Source organism: Lepidochelys kempii, chromosome 7 (assembly GCF_965140285.1).
Source record: "Lepidochelys kempii isolate rLepKem1 chromosome 7, rLepKem1.hap1, whole genome shotgun sequence".
NCBI lineage: Eukaryota > Metazoa > Chordata > Testudines > Cheloniidae > Lepidochelys > Lepidochelys kempii.
This window is the reverse complement of record NC_136386.1, coordinates 76,035,727-76,062,208: the sequence shown is the minus strand read 5'-3', so window position 1 is coordinate 76,062,208 and position 26,482 is coordinate 76,035,727. Positions and strand designations below refer to the sequence as shown.

The following is a 26,482-nucleotide window of genomic DNA, read 5'->3' as shown; positions in this document are numbered from 1 at the left end:
TTGAGGGCAAGTTTTTATGTAAGGGTGACTCATTAGGTATCTAAATAAATGACCTGATTTTTCAGAGGTGCAGCGCGTAACTGTTATGCAAAGTTCAAGATGTCTACATCCAAGCTCATTTTGGTTCATAGTGTGGACACATCAACACAGCTATAGCCCCTCGTTAAAGAACCAGGCAATCATCTGGGGGACTTCATTCTTCAAGGATTTCATTTTCTATCATTACAATTTCTGTTCACTTTTAAAAGTGTAGTTGGTTAAAGTATACTGAAGCAGCTGCAGTAACAGAGTACAAAAATTGTTCTGCCGGTGTCATTCCCCATTTGGATAGCGGGATATGGTGTGTCTTATCCCAGGTCCTGGAGGATGGGACCTTTGAAGAGTGATGAATGAGGAAGAGTTAGTGACCCTTCTTTGGACAGCACCACTGCATTAAAATAAGAATACAAAAGTATGTGCTTTATTTGCCTGATCCAAAGCCCACTGGACACAACGGAAAGACTAACTTCAGTGGGCTATAGAACAGGGTGTGATGGGATGTTCACTCCCCACCTAAGTGGAAGGGGTTAATGTAGGCCTCCAGGGCCTGCCATAGCCCCTCCCAGAAAGGAGTAGGGGAGGTCAGTCCTCCTAGCAGCCTAGGGAGGCTGCACAGGAAGCAGCCAATTGAAGGGAGGCTGCACGGAGCTGCCCATGAGGGCCTAGTGGACTAGTACAAAAGGAGCTGCAGGGCAGCGCAATGTCAGTTGCTGTGGGGAGCTTAAGGAGCGAGGACTGTGTTCCCAGTAGGGTACAGCAAGGGTGGCATCTTGGACAGAGTAGTTGCTGGCAATGATCGGGGGGAGCAAGAGGGAGCCACTGGGGCAGTAGCTAGACTGGTGGAAAGTGATACCTAGAAGGGGGAAACCCAGATGGAGACACAACTCGGGGCCGAGTCATGAAGAGCCTGCTGTGGTACTTGGACTGAGGTGGGTCTGCAGGTGGAGGAAACAACAGGAGAGGCACCACCTGGAGTGGGCGCACCGGCTGGCAGAGCTAATCTCTGTGACGGCCAGCAGGAGGCACCATTGTGGTGAGTAGACTCTGCCACACAGGGGCTACGTGACCATCTAAACAACAAGAACAAAACTTCATTCAAAAAATAAACTATTATTTGCATATGTTGTTATGGCTTTCTGGGAGTCAAGATCTTCCTCTTCACAATGAAAGGCAGGATAGATCAGTGGGTAGAGCAGTCAAGAGAGCTGAGTTGTGTTCCTAGCCCTGCTACTCATTGCTTTGTCACTCTGAGCAAGTCACTCAGGGCATGCCCACTCTACAGGAACTGCAGCAACAGCTAAGCTGACAGAAGAATTCTTCGGTCAACCTAGCTGCATCTACACCAGGGATTAGGTCATCTTAATTATGCCACTCAGGGGATGTGAATGTTAGTTAGGTCAATCTAAATTTTAAGTGTAGACCTCTCTGTGCCTGAGCTTCTTCACCTGTAAAATGGGGATAATAAGTTACTCGCCTTGGTTAAATGCTTTGAGATACTCTGGTGAAAAGGGGCTATAAGTATAAACTATTACAAATAATAATATATGGAAGGCGTTGTGAGTCGACATATAAAACACACTGAGTAATCCCCTATTCCTATTTAGCAGAGTACTTAAGCTTGTGCCATGCTTTTCTGAAACAAACTTATTTGTAGATATGGCAGGCGGCTTGAAACTGTTCTTAGCACTAAAGACAGATTAAATGAACCACAATGTCCTTTGACATGTACTATTATTAAACTATTAAAATAATGGTCTTTAGAATTCTCCACTAAAACCCTTCTAACTGTACTTATTTCCATCCATCTGAACAGAAGAAATCCAGCTTTCACACGCTCACTAACCAAATTAGTATCAACATGATTCAAGTTGCATGCAGCAACACAAAACAGATCCTATTTACCCATCATTTTAATTGACACCAACACCACTCTGCTGTTTTACAAAAGCAGTTATTCACTTCCTTTTGACCAAGTAGTTTACCTCAGTGAGGCGCTAGGCAACTGCTGAGAAAAACAAAAACAAAATAATGGCCTATCCTTATTACATTACTTGTATCTAAAAACAGTTTCTAAACTGATTTAAATGTTGACGTTAACAGGTACACTAATTTGCTATTGATCCTTTCTGGACAGTCACAGCTTTTATATCAACACATCTATATTAATTTGTGCTTAGAGGAAAAAAATATGAATTAAGAGAGAGATACCCAGAGGTCAAGCATCCACCTAACTAAGCATTTTATTAGAAGAAAAGTATGTTTTTTCTTGCAGCATGAAGTGGGAATTTAACTTAAAAAGGCTGCCAATGCAAAAGCAAGATAAACAGCAAGAAACCCTGTTCTAATTCATTTGGTGCCACAACCATAAATGGGTCATATCATTCAGTGGTGCAAATTGGCATAGCTGCACTGAAGTGTATGCAGCTATGCCAATTTACACCAGTTGAGGATAGGGACTGGATAATGTTTTAAAACTCACTCTTTAAAATTGCGATGATGGTTTTCAGGTACACAACACACACAAAACATTACTTCCAACCATCCTCATAAAACCAAAGGAGTATGGAAAACGAAAGGAGACAGGAAAAATGAAGGAGGAGAGAAGGGTTATAAATGTAAAGATAACTGTGGTCACAGTAAAAATACTTTTGCAGGTAAAAAGGTCAACATAAGTTACCGGAAATTTCCTGATTACCTCATTAGTTTATAAGCCCTGAGTGGTACAGGTGTGAGTAACATTAAAGATATCATGCTCTGATCTTGTCCCATTGGGTATTTGTGCTCTGATACCACTCATCTTTTATTGATCCTACCGACACATTTTAAATCAGCAGGTGATTCTGCCTTGATAAGGTTGTCCTCTCTTGACTTCCATCTCAGTCCATCCCACTACATTTCTAATGGAACTTTAAAATACTGTGAAGTCAATGGAAGTTTTGCTTGAGTTGAGGGATACAGGATCAGTCCCCATGAGTGCAAACAAATTCAATGTACCACCGAATAGAGAACTAATGGAAAGAATGGAGAGTAAGTATTCGGGTCAGAGCTGCTGAAATGTGTGAGCACGTGTGCTAAGTCATTCTGAACAAGCATTAAGAGGAGAAGAAGGACCTCTGGAAACCCTCCAAAAAGTTAATTCCAATTACCGAGTCTTGTGTCACGAAGACACGTACTGCTGTTGTGTTGGACGTCATGGATACACAGAGGTGCACAATACACAAACTGTGTAACAAAAAATAAGAGCTGTAGGGGAACCAGAACTTCTGTTTTGCAGGAAATTCTGTTTTCAAATCTGTTTTCGGTCTCAATTGGAATGAAAACAAAGAATTTCAACATACCTGCAAAATGAAATTTTCAAAAAATTATTTTGACTCAAAACATTTCATTTCTATAAAACTGAAATGTTTTTTGTTGCTTTGACTTTTAAATTTGAATGATAATATAATACAAATTACATGGAATGTTCTAACATGATCAAAATGTTTCATTTCAATTTCTTTTAAACAAGTTTTTCCAAAAATATTCTGTTGGAATTTTTTTAATCAGCTCTATTAAAAATTCCAGCCTTCCAGTGAATTCAGCATGTGGCTTTCTGGGGCAGTCAGGAGGATTGTCACAACATTTACATTTAGTTATTCTAAGATCATGCATTTCCACTGTTTGCTATTTAAAAAAAAATTACCTTGTGTTTAAATTTGTTGGAATTCTTGTTCTCTTTCTTGTTTAGATCAATAAAATAGTGAGTAATACGGTCCTTGGATTTAGAATCCATGTCCCATGAAATCTTGAAAGAATCACATGTGATGTTACTTATTTTGATGTTGTGTGGGACTGGAAGTTCCTCCATCTCTGCGATCCCACTATCTTGTGATTTATTCCCTGTGTAAAAATAAACATTGACTGCATTAGACAAATATGCACTAGATTATGACTGTTTCAACTTTTAACACAGGCAAACACTGGTCCCTTCCAACCATTCTTTTACAAAAGTACATACACACAGCTTAGGAGCACACTAAGGCCCAATTCTGTAAGTCATACTCGGGGGTGGGGGTGGGGAGAAGCACCTGCTCACATGAGCTGTCACCTTGAAGTCAGTGGAAATACTCACATTAGTAAATGCTCATCAATATGAAGTTAAGGGCTCCACAATCTGGATCATAGTAAATTATATAACAAAGATGTTGTGCCACTACATATATGGTTCCTCAGAGACATATGAAGTATTTGGTGGCCAATAGTGAAAAGTTAACAGGACCAGAAATGACTTAATTTCATAGTGCAGTTATTGACTGTCAAATGCAAGAAATATGATTAGAAATGGAATTCGTCCTAGCAATGATTCTCAAACATCAAGTATAAAACAACGCTTTCAACATTTACAAGAGGCATGAAAATATAAAATCTGGTACTGTCGTACTTGCAACAAGCACCAAATATTGACACTGTGATAGTCTCACTTCGTCCCTTGGTTCTATCTGTAATGTTTGTACACTTGAACTCCACTGCAGTTTCATCAGGAAGCTTCTTCTAACTTCTACAAATGCACATGAAAGAGAGAGAGAGAACAAATTGTCCACTGACCCCACAAGCAACACCTGAACTAAAATTAGGTATTTCCCTGCACTCCTAATGAGTGCTTCCCTGCAGTGGAGCCGCCAGCAAGTGTTAAGGGATGAGGTGATCTTTGCCAGACTCACATTCCATAAGACTGTAGAGGGATGCAAATCAACAACAGAAAAGAGCAAGAGAAAAACAGAGAAAAGGACACAGCACAGACAGCTAAAAAGCAGTGAAGATACATGGCTAGTATGGTGTGAAGGAAGAGACAGAGGATAAGAAACAAGACGATAAAGATGGGGAGAAAGACAAAGAGAAGAGGAAAAGAGGAGTGTGGGGGAATTACCACTGACAACTGCACTGGGGTTAGAGGCAGTGGTACTAATTAGCGGAAGCTAGTGGGAGGGCAAAAGGTTTTTGCCCTTGCTGAAAGTTTCATAGGATCGAGTGCTTGGGAGACGGTAGGGAGGGGCATGGCCTGACCATTTTAAGCTGTGGTCCCATACAGCATCAATACGACTGCTGCTGGAGCATCGCTCCGGCTACCTGATAGCAACGCCACTGAAAGTTGACCCAGATGCCCTTCCATCTAGACGAAGTACAGAAGGACCTAGACCAATTGGAAGATTGGGCCAAAAGGAATCTGATGAGGTTCAATAAGGATAAGTGCAGGGTCCTGCACTTAGGACGGAAGAACCCAATGCACAGCTACAGACTAGGGACCGAATGGCTAGGCAGCAGTTCTGCGGAAAAGGACCTAGGGGTGACAGTGGACGAGAAGCTGGATATGAGTCAGCAGTGTGCCCTTGTTGCCAAGAAGGCCAATGGCATTTTGGGATGTATAAGTAGGGGCATAGCGAGCAGATCGAGGGACGTGATCGTTCCCCTCTATTCGACATTGGTGAGGCCTCATCTGGAGTACTGTGTCCAGTTTTGGGCCCCACACTTCAAGAAGGATGTGGATAAATTGGAGAGAGTCCAGCGAAGGGCAACAAAAATGATTAGGGGACTGGAACACATGAGTTATGAGGAGAGGCTGAGGGAGCTGGGATTGTTTAGCCTGCAGAAGAGAAGAATGAGGGGGGATTTGATAGCTGCTTTCAACTACCTGAAAGGGGGTTCCAAAGAGGATGGCTCTAGACTGTTCTCAATGGTAGCAGATGACAGAACGAGGAGTAATGGTCTCAAGTTGCAGTGGGGGAGGTTTAGATTGGATATTAGGAAAAACTTTTTCACTAAGAGGGTGGTGAAACACTGGAATGCGTTACCTAGGGAGGTGGTAGAATCTCCTTCCTTAGAGGTTTTTAAGGTCAGGCTTGACAAAGCCCTGGCTGGGATGATTTAGTTGGGGATTGGTCCTGCTTTGAGCAGGGGGTTGGACTAGATGACCTTCTGGGGTCCCTTCCAACCCTGATATTCTATGATTCTATGACTTTGGACACCATGATCTAAACTTACAGAAGTGCACACCAAGTTTATGCAGTAAAGCAGAGGTTGTTTTATGTGTGCAAATCCCATATTTGTGCTTATGCATCAGTACTATGTATTTACTGTTGGTCCCAGACAAAACCTGTTCACAGGCTTTTGAAAATTTGGGCCTGATTGTTCATATTAGTAAAATGTTAAGCTGTTCATCAGGAATTCAAAATACAAGTGTGATATGAGCAGAATTTAAGAATCTAAGATAGAATATGACAACCTCTGATTTGTTAGCTGTGTTTCTCTGACAAATATTATTATTGATATCATCACACAGTTATAATGTTAGGGGATGTGGCGGATGTAAGAATTAAAACCACAGTAAAAATATTTTAGCTTTCTTTGTAATCTTCAAATAAACACACATGCAATGAAGAATAGAAAAGTCTAGCCTATAAAGTGCCTAAGCGGTAGGGGACAGGGTGAAGGGTCCTGGTACACTGGAATATCTAAGCCCTGGTCTACACTAGGACTTTAGGTTGAATTTAGCAGCGTTAAATCGATGTAAACCTGCACCCGTCCACACGATGAAGCCCTTTATTTCGACTTAAAGGGCTCTTAAAATCGATTTACTTACTCCACCCCTGACAAGTGGATTAGTGCTTAAATCGGCCTTGCCGGGTCAAATTTGGGGTACTGTGGACACAATTCGACGGTATTGGCTTCCGGGAGCTATCCCAGAGTGCTCCATTGTGACTGCTCTGGACAGCACTCTCAACTCAGATGCACTGGCCAGGTAGACAGGAAAAGAACTGCGAACTTTTGAATCTCATTTCCTGTTTGGCCAGCGTGGCAAGCTGCAGGTGACCATGCAGAGCTCATCAGCAGAGGTGACCATGATGGAGTCCCAGAATCGCAAAAGAACTCCAGCATGGACCGAACGGGAGGTACAGGATCTGATCGCTGTATGGGGAGAGGAATCCGTGCTATCAGAACTCCGTTCCAGTTTTCGAAATGCCAAAACCTTTGTCAAAATCTCCCAGGGCATGAAGGACAGAGGCCATAACAGGGACCCGAAGCAGTGCCGTGTGAAACTTAAGGAGCTGAGGCAAGCCTACCAGAAAACCAGAGAGGCGAATGGCCGCTCCGGGTCAGAGCCCCAAACATGCCGCTTCTATGATGAGCTGCATGCCATTTTAGGGGGTTCAGCCACCACTACCCCAGCCATGTTGTTTGACTCCTTCAACGGAGATGGAGGCAACACGGAAGCAGATTTTGGGGACGAAGAACATGATGATGATGATGATGAGGTTGTAGATAGCTCACAGCAAGCAAGCGAAGAAACCACTTTTCCCGACAGGCAGGAACTATTTCTCACCCTGGACCTGGACCAGTACCCCCCCCGAACCCACTCAAGGCTGCCTCTTGGACCCGGCAGGCGGAGAAGGGACCTCCGGTGAGTGTACCTTTTAAAATACTATATATGGTTTAAAAGCAAGCATGTGAAAGGATTACTTTGCCCTGGTATTTGCGGCTCTCCTGGATGTACTCCCAAAGCCTTTGCAAAAGGTTTCTAGGGAGGGCAGCCTTATTGCGTCCTTCATGGTAGGACACTTTACCACTCCAGGCCAGGAACACGTACTCGGGAATCATTGTACAACAAAGCATTGCAGTGTATGTTTGCTGGCGTTCAAACAACATCCGTTCTTTATCTCTCTGTGTTATTCTCAGGAGAGTGAGATATCATTCATGGTCACCTGGTTGAAATAGGGTGCTTTTCTTCAGGGAACACTCAGAGGAGCCCGTTCCTGCTGGGCTGTTTGCCTGTGGCTGAACAGAAATGTTCCCCGCTGTTAGCCACGGGGAAGGGGGAGGATTGAGGGGGTAGCCACGCGGTAGGGGGAGGCAAAATGCGACCTTGTAACGAAAGCACATGTGCTATGTATGTAATGTTAACAGCAAGGTTTACCCTGAAAGAGTGTAGCCACTGTTTTATAAAATGTGTCTTTTTAAATACCGCTGTCCCTTTTTTTTTCTCCACCAGCTGCATGTGTTTCAATGATCACAGGATCTTCTCCTTCCCAGAGGCTAGTGAAGATTAGAAAGAAAAAAAACGCACTCGTGATGAAATGTTCTCTGAGCTCATGCTGTTCTCCCACACTGACAGAGCACAGACAAATGCGTGGAGGCAAATAATGTCAGAGTGCAGGAAAGCACAAAATGACCGGGAGGAGAGGTGGCGGGCTGAAGAGAGTAAGTGGCGGGCTGAAAACAGGGCTGAAGCTCAAATGTGACAGCAGCGTGATGAGAGGAGGCAGGATTCAATGCTGAGGCTGCTGGAGAACCAAACCAGTATGCTCCAGTGTATGGTTGAGCTGCAGCAAAGGCAGCTGGAGCACAGACTGCCACTACAGCCCCTGTGTAACCAACCGCCCTCCTTCCCAAGTTCCATAGCCTCCACACCCAGATGCCCAAGAACGCAGTGGGGGGGGGCCACCGGCCAACCAGCCACTCCACCACAGAGGATTGCCCAAAAAAAAGAAGGCTGGCATTCAATAAATTTTAAAGTTGTAAACTTTTAAAGTGCTGTGTGGCATTCTCCTTCCCTCCTCCACCACCCCTCCTGGGCTACCTTGGTAGTCATCCCCCTATTTGTGTGATGAATGAATAAAGAATGCATGAATGTGAAGCAACAATGACTTTATTGCCTCTGCAAGCAATGATCGAAGGGAGGAGGGGAGGGTAGTGAGCTTACAGGGAAGTAGAGTGAACCAAGGGGCGGGGGTTTTCATCAAGGAGAAACAAACAGAACTTTCACACCGTAGCCTGGCCAGTCATGAAACTGGTTTTCAAAGCTTCTCTGATGTGTGCCGCGCCCTCCTGTGCTCTTCCTGGTGTCTGGCTGCGCGTAACCAGCAGCCAGACGATTTGCCTCAACCTCCCACCCTGCCATAAACGTCTCCCCCTTACTCTCACAGATATTGTGGAGCACACAGCAAGCAGTAATAACAGTGGGAATATTGGTTTCGCTGAGGTCTAAGCGAGTCAGTAAACTGCGCCAGCGCGCCTTTAAACGTCCAAATGCACATTCTACCACCTTTCTGCACTTGCTCAGTCTGTAGTTGAACAGCTCCTAACTACTGTCCAGGCTGCCTGTGTACGGCTTCATGAGCCATGGCATTAAGGGGTAGGCTGGGTCCCCAAGGATACATATAGGCATTTCAACATCCCCAACAGTTATTTTCTGGTCTGGGAATAAAGTCCCTTCCTGCAGCTTTTGAAACAGACCAGAGTTCCTGAAGATGCGAGCGTCCTGTACCTTTCCCGGCCATCCCACGTTGATGTTGATGAAATGTCCCCTGTGATCCACCAGAGCTTGCAGCACTATTGAAAAGTACCCCTTGCGGTTTATGTACTCGCCAGCTTGGTGCTCCTGTGCCAAGATAGGGATAAGGGTTCCGTCTATGGCCCCACCACAGTTAGGGAATCCCATTGCAGCAAAGCCATCCACTATGACCTGCACATTTCCCAGGGTCACTACCCTTGATATCAGCAGATCTTTGATTGCGTGGGCTACTTGCGTCACAGCAGCCCCCACAGTAGATTTGCCCACTCCAAATTGATTCCCAACTGACCGGTAGCTGTCTGGCGTTGCAAGCTTCCACAGGGCTATTGCCAATCACATCTCAACTGTGAGGGCTGCTCTCATCTTGGTATTCATGCGCTTCAGGGCAGGGGAAAGCAAGTCACAAAGTTCCATGAAAGTGCCCTTACGCATGCGAAAGTTTCACAGCCACTAGGAATCGTCCCAGACCTGCAACACTATGCGGTCCCACCAGTCTGTGCTTGTTTCCCGAGCCCAGAATCAGCGTTCCACAGCATGAACCTGCCCCATTAGCACCACGATGCATGCATTGGCAGGGCCCATGCTTTCAGAGAAATCTGTGTCCATGTCCTGATCACTCACGTGACCGCGCTGATGTCGCCTCCTCGCCCGGTATTGCTCTGCCAGGTTCTGGTGCTACATATACTGCTGGATAATGCGTGTGGTGTTTAATGTGCTCCTAATTGCCAAAGTGAGCTGAGCAGCCTCCATGCTTGCCTTGGTAAGGCGTCCGCACAGAAAAAAGGCGCGGAACGATTGTCTGCCATTGCTCTGACGGAGGGAGGGGCGACTGACGACACGGCTTACAGGGTTGGCTTCAGGGAGCTAAAATCAACAAAGGGGGTGGCTTTACATCAAGGAGTATTTCAGGCAGGAGTTCACGGAGGGTTCCAATAAGAAATGGTGCACCTAAGTTATTGTTCTTATTGGAACAAGGAGGTTAGCCTGGCCTCTGATTGATACATAGCTAGATTTACCTCGCTGCACCTTCTCTGTGAGTGACTGCAGTGTGACCTAGAGGCATGAGTCTGTAATCACCAACACATGATGAAAATCCAGCAGCAGAGCTGACATGTAAATAACTCCTGATAAAATGGGCAAACACATACCTCCATCGTAAGTTACACTACCTCGCCTATAAAGTCCACACCACAGGAAATGGGAGATCCAAAAGTCAGTACCTATAATATTCTGTATAATAAGATGTTCCAAAGTATACTGCTGTCATGCCCCTTACTCCTATGTAAATACAATTCTTAACTATTTTAAATTAATTTTGTCTTATTAGTTTAAATACTGTTGATTTTTAAACTCCGTAGCATCCCAGGATTAGTACCAGGATACAGAACCTTTCACCTTTACAGGCCTGATCTTACCAGGTATTGAACACCTCCCGGGAGTTGCTGAGCTCCCCATGCCCACTGTGCAACGTGGTCTCAAGTGCAATCCAGTTCAGGTTGCTATTGAATTAAAGTCATTACCACCTGATGACATTTCAGTGCCTGAAGTGAAATAAGACAGCGGTCCAGAGCCAGTTTCTAGTGAAGAATCCACATCACCAGAAAGCACCATCACAACTGACACTAGTTGTCAGACACAGCAGAGAAACTGAGGATTGAATGGGCACTGTGACTAAATCTATCCTTTCACTCCTGTTTGTTGTCCCTCAAGGTCAGGGTTGAGGCACACTGGCAGAGCAGTCTGGGTAAGCTTGTGCCACCACTGCCTATGCTGTGTTTGCGGATGAAAGACTTCAGTCCCCAGATCTGTGCGTCCAACACCTTTCATGAGCACTGCATTCATTTATGACAATGCGCACACGAACACACACATTAAGATAAATGAATAATTTTATATATGTAACATGGCATCAAAATGCTGGAACCAAAATATTAAAAACAAATAATAAGTGCTACCCTCAACAAGGGATAGCCACTAATACCATATATGAAGAGTTAAATGAAAAAGACTGTCAGGATTGTAAAAGTAGCTGAAGCCTTGACAACCTGTACCGGTGCAGCATTGAAACTGAAAGCTGAACCTTTATAATTCCAAGTCTGATAGTTGTTTTAGATTGATGTGACTGCAGAAATAGGTGTTTCCAAAAAAAGAAACACATGGGGAAAAAAGATTATTTTTCCTCCTCTGAGGTTCAAAAGTCAGTTACGAAAAAAAAAGGCTGCTTTCCAAAAATAACATTTTTTTTCTAAAAATACCTTTTCTACTGAAGTTGCAGACATGCTACTCCCAGTGTCAACATTTGTGTAGTGCAAACTGATATTTCTTTTCTTAACTCAATATTGAGTTTAATATACCTAAATTAACAACCATGCAGTTGTAAACACAATTAACACATCTCCTGCAAATAATGAGGCCTTGTGAGAGACTGAAAAAAATATTCTAAGCCATGACGTTCTACTTTATCATGTAATTATTTCACCCTGCTCTTTTGCTGATGATGGCTCTGGAGATCTGGTCTTTCCCCCAGGGCACTGCATTCCCCCATCTGAATTGCAAATGTATATTTTATATGTTATTATCTACGTCGGAAAAAAATGAAGAGACACAGTTTATGAACATGACAATATTTCATGTTTCACTATTGACTCACACTCTTCATTAAGATCAGACTTCCAGAATAAACACCCCTAAATATGTAAAACACTTTAGTAACAGGAAAAGGCTATCAAGGCATCAATCAGATCTTATCTGGTTGATTTGAATGGCACCTTTCTTCTTTTTTCAAAACTCTGCTAGTACAAGGTGGTAGTTTTCCCATTTTATTGCAGCTGTGCACTGTGAGAATTATTTCAATGTTTCTTTTACAATATCCACCCCACCCTCAAAATATTTTTATTTTTACTTATCTGTAAACTGGATATATTATACCAGACTAGTTAACTGGACATACTCCTTAGTTTGGTTCTTTGCACCCAGAATAATTATTTCACTTTTATAAGACTGACATAAGGTTCAGTGCAGACGAAAGTGAAATGGAAAAGACCTTTTACGTTAGTTTGTCTATTTTCCTGCCATTTAGTGAAGGGTTGCTTCTTACAATATATTCTCTAATGCTGTTCAATCCAGTTTTAAATCACTCAAGCAACGAGGCTTCAACTATGTAAACTGCAGAACAGTCTCCAAGAGGAACAGACCTCACCGTTGGGAACTTGGAAGTTGTTTTCAATATTGTCACCCAAATTGCTTCTACACGTTCGATGAAATTTAGCCCTCTTGAGGGGTAGTATGAGGGGTATGCAAAAGCTAAGCGGGACTGAAGTGGAGCCTACACACTTAACTGGAGCATAGGCATTATGAATATGCGAGGTTCTGCAACTGACCAATCACACTTGTAAATTTCCATTTAAAGCTTCCCATTGCCACTCACTCTTGAGTGATTTTTCTATCCAGCATCTAATTTGTCCCTTTATTCTCATCTCAGGATGTTACTGATACATGCCCACCCATTCATGCTGAAATCTAGTAGTGAACCACTCAAAGGATAGGTTAACAAAAGGAAATAAACGCTAGGGTAAACAGAAGTCGCAATTTAACCAGTAGATACTTGCTCTGAGGTAGTCCAAAATCACAATTAAAAAGAATTTACCACTTTGGTTTGGTAGCCAGCTGTTTTCGTATTTGCCTCTCTGTCAGTTCTTTATGGATGACTTGATCTTTCCTTGCTGAAACATCACTTAGAGGCAAAAATGAAAATAACCTACATAATGCTGGAATGGTGAGCTGTAAATTGAAAATTAAAATGAGGCAGCTTCTGTTTAAAGCTACCCCTTTCATTTTGCATTTTCCTGATGCTCCAACACTGGGAACGGCAACAGGGAAATATGAAAACAATACTGTTGTCACATGTCCTCTGGGTGAAAATTCAAAAGAAAAGACTAACAACCAAATGAACCCGCTCACCAGTGTCACATAATGGGAAATGTCTTCCCCTGAAACTAGAGACCAGACACTTCAGAAACATCTGTTTTCACAAAGTCTGAGTTTAGTTATTTAATAATTAAACAGTCCAAGGAATTCTTGATTCTTTCACGAGAAGCCAAGGAAGCTACTAATTTGTGTACTGTTCACACTTTGAAAGACTAAAATCTTATGCTCAAAGCCACAGAATAAACACGAAATGCCAGCTTCACTGACATCAGTTGGAGAACCACAAGATTAATGCTTTATGCTCCTATTCACAAGCTTATCTCTCTCTGCCACATCCAGAGTTAAATTTCAACTTAAATTGTCTAATCAATTTTAAAGCAGTTGTGATTGTCACAACTGAAGCTGAACCAAAATGCTGGCAATTGAGTAGAAATAAATTATATAAAATACATACTTAACTCAGTGTTTTCATTATATCCCCAATTCAGAAATTAGCTATAAATGAAAGAAAGAAAATAGCACTGATGTTTCTGTTGACCATTCATGGTTTTTCACTTGCCACTGTTGGAGACAAATGATAGAACTTGGGAAGTGATAAAACCAAGCTGAAAAGGACTTGAAAGATGTCTGGGATTGCTTTTGAATTTGTCTCACTACCTGGAAAACAAGCAGCTGAACCATTAGGTCTGCAGTAGAGGAAGAATGAAACAGAAAAATCCTATTGGAACCTCTTGCTGAAAAATGGTGATTGTGCATACACTGCATTATCTGATTTTAGTAATATGAACGCTCTTCACTTTCCCCTTAATACTCAAAAGACAGAAGTCCACAGCATGGAGAACTTGCCTATTGATTTTTCATTCAACACACAAAGGCTTTTTAAATTATCCACAAGGAGACCCTGAAGACATTCACTTCTAATACATTTTTTTTAAATATACACGGAAGAAATATTTTACAAAACTGGAAAAATAAAATAATAGTTGCTTTTGGACTTTGATATTACCCTAACAGTCAAATTAAACATTTAAAATGAGGCATTAACAATGGAAAGATATTTAACTATCGCATGACTAGCAAGCAAGTCCCTATATAAATTGCTTTATATATGATACGATTTCCTCACCTCTGTTTTGCATATAATTCATCATTTGGTCAACACATTAAAATATACACTCATGCTACGCACCAGACACACTGAAGTGAGACTACTGAGCATTCAGACTTGCTACAGAGTTGCTGCGATTTGTATTAGCAATCAAATCATGCTTTCACTTCCATAACTCCATCCCTAATGCAAATAGCTCAGCTTGCATGATATCCACCACCTCTCACATCAGTAACTGTGCAGTCTCCTATACTGTGTAAGCATGAAGAATTATCCATCAGTCAAACAAACCCATGGAAAACAGTACCTGGAAATGATTGAATACAATGAAATAATGAGCACCTATCAACAAGTAACAAACAAAACAAAAATCCCTAAAGCAATAATAAGCATGACTGTATTATCAAAGCAAAACAAACTTCTGAAACATTCACTCAATTGCAATGGCACTCTTTAAAACAGAGACAATAAAAAGAAGGCATAATAATCACTTAAGATGAAATCCTCCTGTGTGGAACATACTATTTGTTGTTTATGGATGGCCATGCAGGAAAAGACCAGTGGATATCTTTTAAAATTATCCTCTGCCTGCCCCCTGGACCTAGATGTTCTGGTTCCGGTTCTAGGAGGACTGTGGGAGGAGTTTTCATATTGATAATTCCCTGGCACATGATTAGTGTTCAACCCATAGTTAATTCCATATCTGTGTCTAGGACTTTATGTGTATCTACATATGCTAAACTGTCATATCAGAACAGAATTTGGAATTAAGCAGTTTTCCTGTGAAACACCTCACCAAATTCAGAGGTAACATAAATAATGGTGATAATTATACATCTCTAAACCAGTATAAATAGAAGTGCAATTTACATACTAGCAAGCATTAAACCAGGAAAAGCAACCAACAGAAGGGTGTAAGAAAGTGATAAAAGGGCCCTCAGTGTTGTTTTAAACCTTCCTGTTGGCTATTTCCCCTGCTACAATCCCATCCTCATGCCCCATCAGTGAGTAAATTATAACTATTTAACAATGTGTAGTGTACATTACCATTTACATCACCTCTGAATCTGGCCCACCATGTGCAGTTCCAGTGCCTTATCTGACTTCTTGTTGAAGACTTAATATGCAAGGGATATTGAGGTTTTCCTGCTCAGGGGTAAATCTCTGGTAATTTTTGAGTCCTGATGTGCAAAACATGGGTGCAATTTCCTGTAATCTTCCATGAGAAATGTGAGAACAGTATTACGTTTCCCAACCTGCAATGCAATTTCACAGGATCTTGGAAAACATGTCATTTAGGGAGCGTCAACAAACGACTTCGCATTCTGGATTACTTATTGTTCAGTTGTAACTTTTAACGTTACAGTTTAGATGTGGATATACATGTGACCATCCATGAGCCTGGTGTCTGCATCTAAGGTGTCTGCAGCATATCATTTACTCTGCTCAAGGGAATGGAATATCTTTTGCATTTAACATGGCCTGCATTTTGACAAACTTCAAAACTGGGGTGCCCAGTTTCAGTCCGATCACACTTCCTTGCCGAGATCCCCTGGGACCTAGGTATTCAGAAAACAGATATCCTTATTTGGAGCAGGAAAAAAAAATCTATAGAGAAGTCACTTTCCAAGTTGTAAAAGAGAAACAATGTCATGACTCCTCATCTCTGATCCACTCATGAGGATGGAATTTTATACATAAAGATGAACTTGCATTAGTCAAATAGTCAGGTTTGTATATAGCATATTAAAATGAACAAACAAAAAACCTTAGCCCATAAATAAAACTGGCATTTAGGTGAGGTAATAAAAGCTTGATAAGGAAATCAAACTGAATCATTTTACTGTGGTTGCAGGACGATAATATGCACAATAGATGAAACATAGCCAGGTGCAGAACTTAAATTCCACTTACGCCCAATTTTGAGGGTTTAAATGTGACATAAATGGTGCATAGGTCATTGTGCTGGCCTTCTGCACAGGGGTGAATTTCACACAATAGATTAGAGACCTACTGTTTGAACTGGCACATCAGATATTTTTCTTGCATATTCTTCCAATAGACAAAATCATTCTCTACATGGTTTTGTATTTGTACAGGCAAGAGTGACTAATGAAACGGCAGAATTTTAAAAAGCTGACACTGGTTGTCTAAGGTTCCCGTTGGGTTTCCCAGCCAGGAAACCCATAGCACTTACAAAAAGATATACCTTTAGGTTGGGAGATAAAAAACCCTAGTGGGAGGCAAATTGGCTACAGAAATAAATTCATTTCGCTTTTATTTGGAATAATCTGAACCATAATCAGAGTAGACTCACTGGGGAAAGCTTAGTGACTCTTCACAGTATCCCCAAAAAGGCTTACCCCCTTTTCCTATTTTTAGGGAGAAGAGGGGTTTTCTCCATCCAAAGGAACAACAAACTTAATCTGAAGAGAATAGTTTCTCTTTTGTCTCTTTAGATAAGTTACTACGAATGAATAGTCAGACTAGACTAAGGCCAGCTCTACACTACCACCTACTTTGGTATAATTTACGTCATTTCTCCTGCTCACATAGCTAGCGGCTCTTGTGGAGGTGGATTTATTATGCTGACAGTAGAGCTCTCTTCCGTGAGCACAGAGCATCTTCACTAGAAGTGCTGCAGCTTCTAGTGTAGACTAGTCCTAATATTGCTGTGCCTAACAGAACTCTTATGGGTGCAAACAGGAGCTTTGTTTCGTTTCATATTGTTAACTTTTGTGTGGACTCAAAGCAAGACCATTTCTCCTGAGCACTTTCAGACTTGCACTTCAAGAAAGAACAAGAAATGAAATAGAGATTGGACAGGGAAATTCCCTTTGAAAGATTCAAATCCCGACGCCACCACCATGAGGGGATGCTGGGCAACAATATTTATTAGTTGGTCCAAATTCTGCTTCAGCCCATAGAAGGCATGACCAAAGAGACCAGAGGATCATTTTAGCCAATCATTTGGCTTCCTTAGGGCCAAAAAAACTTGCCCGTGGCAGATGAGTTCCCTAAAGAGGTATCCACTACTATTAGAAATGCTGTAAGTTTGCATTTGGTTAAATTCCCCTCCAAATAAACTGCCCTGCGAGCCACAGTTAGTACAGCATTGCCACAGGTATATGGAATCTTGAAAGGCAACGCGCAAGTATTCTGACACTATATATCCTACAAATTGGAAATCAGCCAGGATATTAGGGGGAGAGAATATATTGGACAGAATAATCTGACTTTTTCCTCAACATTTATGAGGTAACTGTCCTGTCTTAGGTAGTGCAAAAGTGTTTTGTTTTCATATCTTTGTGATATTTTGGGATAGCTTTGGAAGCTCTTTAAGGACAAAATGCCTATCCAGTCAGGAACCTCCTTGAAGAGACAATCCTTATCAATATGATGGACATCAGTACATCCGTTTTGAATGAAGAAGTAAGAAAGGGATGACAGGTGAGTTAAGGTTACTTTCACTCTGCCTGACAAAGCTGATGAGGTCTAACTCCCTTGACTGCCACAAAAGCCCTGGCTATCAGAGAAGATAAGTTTGGGAGAAAAGAAGAGGGAAGAAATATGTCGTAGAAGTGAGTTCCATTTTTAAGGTCACACACAGGCCGAACTGGACTAGAGAATCTTATATGGTGAAAGGCTGCTCCTCTCCAGCTGCAGTTGTGCTGCATGGCTTGGAGGTTTTGATACCTCGGTGATACCTGTGCACTTTTGGCATGACAGAGTCAGCCTCACCACAAATGAGCACACAGATTTTGTCCCTGAGCATTCTTTGGCCTCCCATTAAGAGAGAAATCTAATGAAACTGGGAAAACCACAACAGTGAACATTCTAGAAGAAAGATCAAGACTAGGATACTTAATAGAAGCCTTGAGATAACCTGGTTGGGCTTAAAAATGCTGAGTTCTGTTAACCATTCATGCCTGCTCAAGTGGGATGTAAGCAAAAGCTCACTAGTCCGACTTACCTTGACCACTCAGAGAAAGACAACGCTCAGTGCAGTCTGTTGTGGCAAACTGTCAAGTATGTTTTCAGGGAGTAAAGCGATGCTATTGTAAATTTCCCTAACTTGCTCGTTTTCTTAAAGTGTCACTGAATATATACTGAACAACCAATCTGTTATCACACTAAATTGCTTTATTATAAGGTTATGCATCTGGCATGTGTGTACATAAAACAGCAATACAACAAAAATGATCTCTACTTAAACTTTTTTCTCTCTCTATTCTCCGATAATTTTTGCTCTTTTCCATAAATGGTACACCAGATGCTACTAACACTGTGCATCAGCATTCAAATCACAAACCAGAAGACTGAGAATTGTTTAGGGGTAAGCTTTCCCTCTGCTATACTGGTACATCTTAAACATAAAAATCCACTCCAGGATAACTCAGGAACACTGAAAACGGCATCAACAAAATATACAAATACGCCAGCATGAGGCATCTTGCACTACTCTTACTGACAAAACCAAACATCAACATCACATAGTTATTGTTACATTGTTTTAAATTCCTAATTCAGTAAATATTTTGCAAACAGCATGTTTCTCTGCAGTTATGTTTCAAAAGCAAGTGCATTCCACACATGTACAGCAATTCAATTTACCATAGACACACATTTTCCTAAAGATTTAGGAGTATAATTCCTTCTATTTGAAAGAAGAAAAGTCTATCTGCTCCATACAAAGGGTAAAGGATAATTACTTACCTTACAGTAACTGTGGTTCTTCAAGATGATGTAGTCACCTCGTGAGCACAAAACCAGATTCTTTTGGGTACCATTATCTACTGGGGCCTTGCCATGTTCTTGTGCGAGGGCATAACGGGCAAGGCAGCTGCAATCTTCTTCAGTTTCTTCACAATTCAAAGTCTGTGGTGCTAAGGCCTCAAAAAAGCAGGAATGGAGGACAGACCAGGGATCCATGCTGACTACATCTCAAAGAACCACAGTTACTGTAGAATGAGTAACCATTCTCTCTTTGAGTATGTGTCAGCGTGGATCCCACTGTACATGACAGGCAAGCAGTATCTTCTTCCAGATTGTGGGACTGAGCAGTCATAGTTGATCAATCAAACAAAGATTCCAAACTTGGAATCTGCCCTGGCTGCCATGTCAAGTGCATAATCTTTAACAGAGGTCAGTGGGTTACTCCACGTGGCTGCTTTGCAAATCTCCAAGATTGGCACATTTATGATGCAGCCTGATGATGCTGCCTGTACTCTAGTGGAGAGAGCCTTGAGGTTTGGGGAGAAAGACTCACTAGCCAACTGGTAACAGGTGGAAATGCACTATGCAATCCACTTTGAATGTCCCCAGGAAGAGACTGCGTGATCCTTCAATACACCTGATATGACCATAAAGAGAAGGAATTAAGTACTATCTAGGTAAGAGTGTGAAGCTCTGAAGATGTCCAGACTGTGAAGTTTCTTTTCTGGAGGAGAAGAGTGAGGTTTCGGGAATAAGACTGGTAAGGTCACTGACTGATTCAGATGGAATTCTGAGACTGCTTGGAAATGTACTTTGGGTGTGGTCTTAACACCACTTTGTCCCTCTAAAGTGACTAGTACAGCAGTCCAGCTTGGATCTCGCTGACTCTGTGCTGATGTGATGGCAACTAAGAAGGCTGGCTTGATGGTAAGGTGGTATAATAAAAAACCTGACAGAGGTTCTAAATGGGGCTCCGTGAGCCAAAGGAGGACCCCACTGAGGACCCAGGTTGGAGTTGGGCCACTAACCTGGGGGCAGGTCTGAAGAAGGCCCTGCAGGTATCTAACACTAGAATGTATGCGAAAATGGAATGTGATTGAACAGGAGTATGATACACTGGGCAAGGTACCAATGGAGTCTGCTGCCATGTAGTCTATTCCTTTTTGCTCAGCTTCAGTGCTGAATGAGTTTTGGAGGATTTATCCCCTCTTCCCCCGAAGCCTTTCTGCATCTCTATATGTGAGAGGACATTGTGCTCTTTCTCCTGCCCCTGAGTTCTGGGCATCGTCTTTCTGTGCCGTGCTTTGACATCTGGGGCATTGCCTTCAGTGTTGATGGTCTTGATGGGTCTGGTGCCATGGTTGGTGCTGATTATTTACTCAGTGTAGACTTCTCCACTAAGGTCTTGGGCATCATCTGCCAGCTCAATGGAGCACTGGATAGTGCAGGTTTGACCATTAGAGTATCTAATCAATGGAGCCCAAGTCTTCTGCAGGTGATACCACTCTCATAAATTGTTCTAAGAGATGGAGTTTCAGTCTTGCATCTTTCGAATTTGAGTTCAGAACGAGAGGGAAACTGAGTACCTGCTTGGGATGTGGGATTCATCCAGGTAAAACAGGCACCTGCTGTGCCTGTCTTTAAGAAGAATTAGTCTGTTCAATCTGCCATCTCAAGGTCCTTCTTGAAGTACAGGGGGTCTGCACCATGGTGAGAGAGGGAAGAGGGAGGTGCTGGGTGATCCAGATGAGGACTGTTCAATCCATGATGCTGATATTAAAGGCTGTTCTGAAGGTTTTCAGAAATCTAAAATGAGAACAGCTTGCACTAGCATTCCAGTGAGTTGGGGCCACAGCCACTCGCACAGGAAGCAAAGGGTGTATATGTGGCCTGTTGTATTAATTTTGATGGAATTACTGGGCCCAAAGAGTCAAAGGCATCAACGTGACGCTGTCACTGTCCAACACCTTTAAATAAGGTTTGGGATTTGCTATACAGATACCTCAGCCTGCTTAATACCAAGACAAACACAGTTTTAAAAAATATTTTATTAAAAATACAAATGAGAAGGAAAAACTGGGAGGAGGAGTTAATTGAGATGAGCTGAAGCTCTTGTTGTTAAAGTCCGACTCTAATTCATAACTAAAACAGCAAGAGGGGAAAGAATAAAACAGCAAAGAAGAAAATACAGTTTCTGTTTCTGGTGTTGATTCTCACTTTCAATCTCACTGCTGGAATGACACAGGCATGGCTCATGGTCTTATTAACCAATCTGAGATGTGGCAAATTAGTACCAGCATCAGGCTGTTTAGGGCACTGCTTTTAACTGGCTCATTGCTCACAGACTAATAGCACGGGTGCAAAATACACAGTCTTGGATGACTCTTATTAGATGGAAGGAAAAAGGAGAGGCACAGGGAAGAGAAGAAATAAGGTGGGGAAAGGAAGAACACAAAGGGAGATGAGGGTGAGATGAGAACAAAGTCTCACATCCCAGGTGGTGGTTGGGATTAGCCAGAGCTGGAGCCCAGTCTGGTCAGCACATCTCTCAGGATCAGGTCAATTTGGCCAAATAGCATCATGTTGGATCGCAGGGTCCCAGATAGGTGGGGTTGGCAGCAATGATGGTAAAGCTCATACCTTTCCTTTTCTCTTTAAGAAAGTGAGCCAGAAAATGAATAAGAGGAGATACTAACCATTCAGGGCAACATGAAAAGCTAAACCTATATACTCAATAAATTCTGAAAGGAGATTTATAAATCAAAAATTGAAATAAATATTTAGAGATAAGAAGTAAAGAGTGGTTCCTTGTAGAGGAAAAGCAAATATCTAAAACCCTGAAGACAAAGGCTACAGTGCACTAGGATATCAATAGCCCTTCTGAGAATCACATTAACAAGCACAAACAGAGCTATCAACAGGAGTCTTTTCTGGCAAACTTTCATCAGGAATTAATGGCATCACATTGAAATAATAAATACGCTAGCCTGAGGGAAAAAGAAAATGTTGTCTCCAGTCTCAAAAGGATGAGGGACATTACCTATACTCCTTATAAGCAAAAGAGCGTCATAAGAGGAAATCCATTTCTTAAAAAGGACCATCTGTATTTTGGGATGAGGAAGCCCCTTCTGATAAGCAACGAGGATTCTCAAACACTCGAAAGACCACGTATCCAAAATGGACTTCCCAGCTTCATAAAATAAATAAATAAAACTACTGTTTATAGAAGGACTGTGCCATCTTTTGTATGAAAGTCTTCTTTCCTGTCTTTGTTTTCACCATTGCTGATACATTTAAAGACCTGTTTTGAAAGGATCCCACAAATCAGACCTTTGAGAAGACAGAAAAATGGTAAATTACAGCAGGCAAAAAGGGCCAACACAAGACAACAAAAGAAAAGCATGATTTAGTTTTGAGAAAACCACTTACTATTCCAAAAAGAATTATAAGAGGACTCTGAAGTTGCAAGGTCAAGCTTCTAAATGTCAGGAAATGAGAGGCAAGGGTCAGGAAACTGCAAATTAAGGTTGCATGTGTTAAAGTTAAGTTAACTGCACAATACAATATGATACCTCTCCTTCTACAATCTGAAGATGATGTAGCTCTGGGCAGGCAAACAAGCCTAGCTGCACAGAGCACCTTACAGGATTGACACCATACATCTCAAATGAGGAAAGCATTTAACTTTAAATATGTGCTTATATCCCAAATATTTCAGTGTTATACCCTAGCCCATGTATGTCAGACAAATAGAATCACATACAGGATGTATAATAACAAAGACTCAGAACCTGGTCAAACCAAAGCAAATTTTCACTAGAGTACTGGTTCAAAGGTGTTTCTTCTAAAAGACAGCTGTTCCTATGTCAAACTTCAATTTTCTATCCCAACCAATTTAGCACCAGAGTGATTAAAAAAAAAGTTTAAATATTTTTTGAATAATTCTCCTCCTACCAAAAATGGATGTCATTTTTGCTTAAAGTCTCCCCAAATCCTGGGAAATGAGCTCCTAATAGAGATCACATACATAAAGCTTGTTTTATGAATCAGTACCATTGTAAAGCCAATTCATATATTAGATAAAAAAGGATGCCTAGCTACCTCTATAAATCCTGTTAGAAAGATAAACCTTTCTAAATCTTTTCCTGTTTTCCTCTTTATGTTTAATAGTACGGTTGTATTTTTCTCAGTGTGATACGGTATGTTCCCTTTTATGTTCTAAATAAAAAAATAGTCTTATTAATTAGCAATATGTTTAATGAATGGTCTTGGAAATCTCATACATATTTGTATTCTCCTGTTACCTTGTTTAACTAAGGGCTAAATTTTGCCCATACCTACCATGCAACCCCAGAAACTTCAATAGGATTGCACTGCTATAACCGAGAGCAGAATTTGGCTCTAAATATAAACTATATCCTGGTTCCAGTCTTTTTTTTTTTTTTGGCATGGTGCACAGATCCATGCCCAAAATATGAATACACAAGTTTGCATTCATGTTATGCAGCAAAAGGTAAGTAAGTTTTAGCCCAAAGAAGACAGGATCCTTGTTATACTAATCTGACAGTCTAAGTCAGATACAAACAATGTAACTACAGTCTAAATACAAGTGAGACACATGGACGGAATCTTGCAGTGTTCTATAGTTTATTTATTTGCCTACCTGGTGGATTATTGTTGAAAAGCACCAATACTAATCATTTTGGTGGATTATCACTAAGGTCTACATGTTCCCCTTGATACATGTGTATTCCCAGTGATGTTAGTGGAATTATTCACATACATATTTAGGGAGAATAGAGAAATTACATCGAAGTGAACTTTCCAAATAAGACATCTGAAAATGGTTTTCAAGAATATTACAAAGCAAATTTTGTCCAGGGCAAATAAAGTCTCAATCTGATTGGTCTGATATGAGGTAAGGTGACAAACCTTTTGGACTTTGTAGTGAAGAAACTTCTTGTATTAAACACCAATCCTGTAGGGTTCAATTCTGCCACCACCTCTCTTATGGAGTTGTAACTCATTCCATGACTAGCTCCCATAACTCAATAGGACTAATTACAGACAGAGGCTTTGATCCTGCAATTGACAGAATATGGACGGACTATTGTGCTCATGCAGAGCACCATGGACTTCAGTCCTGAAGTTGCCAACATACAGGTGGACAGTGAAGTCTTGATTTCAGTAGGACTGCTCGTGGAATAACTTACTACTCCATGGGCAACCTGGTGGCAGCATCCAACCTTACATGACTAGTTTTCAATGAAAGAAATATATTTAGTATAAAGTCTAAAAAGTACCGGTATGTCACCTGGTATATGACCAACCGGATTCAAACAGCTATTTTTCCTAAACAAAAGTGCTTGAATACTGTTTTCAGAGTCCATTCTGCAAGTTCACTTAGATGTAATATCAGGAGTCTATTTTCCCTAAATGTATATAAGCATGTTTCCCTAACATCAATGGGAACACACCAGATAAGTAAGTGTGGAAGAATCAGGCTTGTAGTAGTAAATAAAATCAAAAGATTACACTTATATATTTCTTATATTTTAGAATACAATTATATCAGCAAAGCTGCAGGGCTTTGGTTTATAGTTTATGCATTTAATCAGTGCAGGGTGAAGGCAAGATTAGATTAAACAAGAAGCAAATATTTGTTCATAGAGACAATCATTCTAATTACTCAACCAAAATCAAATAACGTAGTTCAACATTTCTGTGGAACATAAATTTTAATTTAAAAATTTAATTTACATGAGAAGATTTGTTGTTTCCAGGGCATATTTACCCCTTCCATTTAAAAGTTAAAGATGATAAAAGCCAGTATTTTTTTAGGAAAGTTTGATTTTATATATTTAAAAAGTGACAATATTTAAACGAAGAAGAAAAAAGCAGGAACAACTCATCCCTGGGGCAACTCCACTGTGGTCAGTTGAAATACACCAGGGGTAAATGTAATACATGAAGTACAACAGGGACATCTTCTAATCCAGTGGTTCTCAAACTGTGGGTCGGGACCCCAAAGTGGCTCATGACCTCATTTTAATGGGGTCACCAGGGCCCGCAGTAGACTTGCTGTGACCCAGGGCTAAAGGTGAAACCCAAGCTCCACCCCAACCCGGGGCAGCGGGACTTGGGCTGCGGCCCCCTCTCCACCCACCTGGTGTGGTGGGGCTCAGGCTGCGACCCCCCCCCCATCCTGGGGTCATGTAATAGTAACTTTGTTGTCAGAAGGAGGTCATGGTGCAATGAAATTTGAGAACCCCTGTTCTAATCTAAAGTGAAAAATGTTACCCAAAAGATTAATTGTATTTTTTACAGTAGAGTATAATAATAGCATGCTGTTTTACTCTATAAACCACTAATAATCCTCGACATTAAATTATGCTTGTATATTGACATGATTATTTACAACAATCGGCTTCAATAATTTGTAGGACTCTCTGTAAACAGAAACAAGAAGAAAATCAAGTAAAAATAAGGCATATTTCACGATAAAGCAAATTTCTGAATTACCTGCCAAACACCACAAACATGATATTGCTAATGAAATATCTTCGAGACTTATATTTTAAAAGCAATGAACTTTCCAAGAACAATTACTTTGAATAATGGTTTTCAAAAGGAGGCTGGCTAGCCATCATCTTGGATGGTTTAGACACAAAAAAATCCTGCAGCTTGGCAAGGGGTTAGACTAGATGACTCTTCCAGTCCCTTCTAACCCTGTGATTCTATGAATTTCAGGATCAAATTTCAGATACCTTCACCATCTTCCCACAGAATGTTGTTCTGCGATCATAAGAGAAACACAATTCCCTCAACTCCACTCTAATCAGTAAATGTCCTTTTAAACTCACGTCATGTACAAGTTGTTTTAGTATTATTAAACTTAGTCTAGACATAATTGTTTCTGCTGTTTTATTAACATAAATTAAATTCCGTGATGTCCCTTTCAGGGAGCACAGAACCCACAGGCCTCACGAGATCTTATAATGCAATTATAACTATAATAAATAGTTATTTAAAAACTATTTGCAGAATAGCCTCTGTGTTAACAAGTACTTGTACCTTCAAGTTTGCACCAACTATTTATTAAGGGAGAAGAACTATTAGGCGTAAAAGTATCAAAAGCATCAAACTGCCTTAGGAGCCTAAGTCACATTTTCAAAAGTGATTTAGGCACTTAGAAACCTAAGTCTCATTGAAAGTCAATGGGTGACTTAGTCACGTATGTACATTTGTAAATTTGACCGTAGATGTCCAACTACTTGTATTTTTGACCCACAGTGAATTGTGGGTACAAAATTGGAACCCATAAAACCAGAGGCTGGGATGAAACCTGCTTAGCAAAATCCTGCACA

At 41.2% G+C, this 26,482-nt stretch overlaps 1 protein-coding gene across 3 annotated transcripts in view; it reads right to left on the bottom strand.

Moving 5' to 3' along the window:
- The window catches only part of PHYHIPL (phytanoyl-CoA 2-hydroxylase interacting protein like), a 193,683-nt gene that overhangs the window by 14,617 nt on the left and 152,584 nt on the right, over positions 1-26,482 (bottom strand). For all 3 annotated transcript variants that reach the window (XM_073353378.2, XM_073353377.2, XM_073353380.2), the window contains one exon: positions 3,722-3,918. In XM_073353378.2, the coding sequence (XP_073209479.1) occupies positions 3,722-3,886 (165 nt within the window). In that variant the 5' untranslated portion in view covers positions 3,887-3,918. The remainder of the gene's footprint in view (positions 1-3,721; positions 3,919-26,482) is intronic.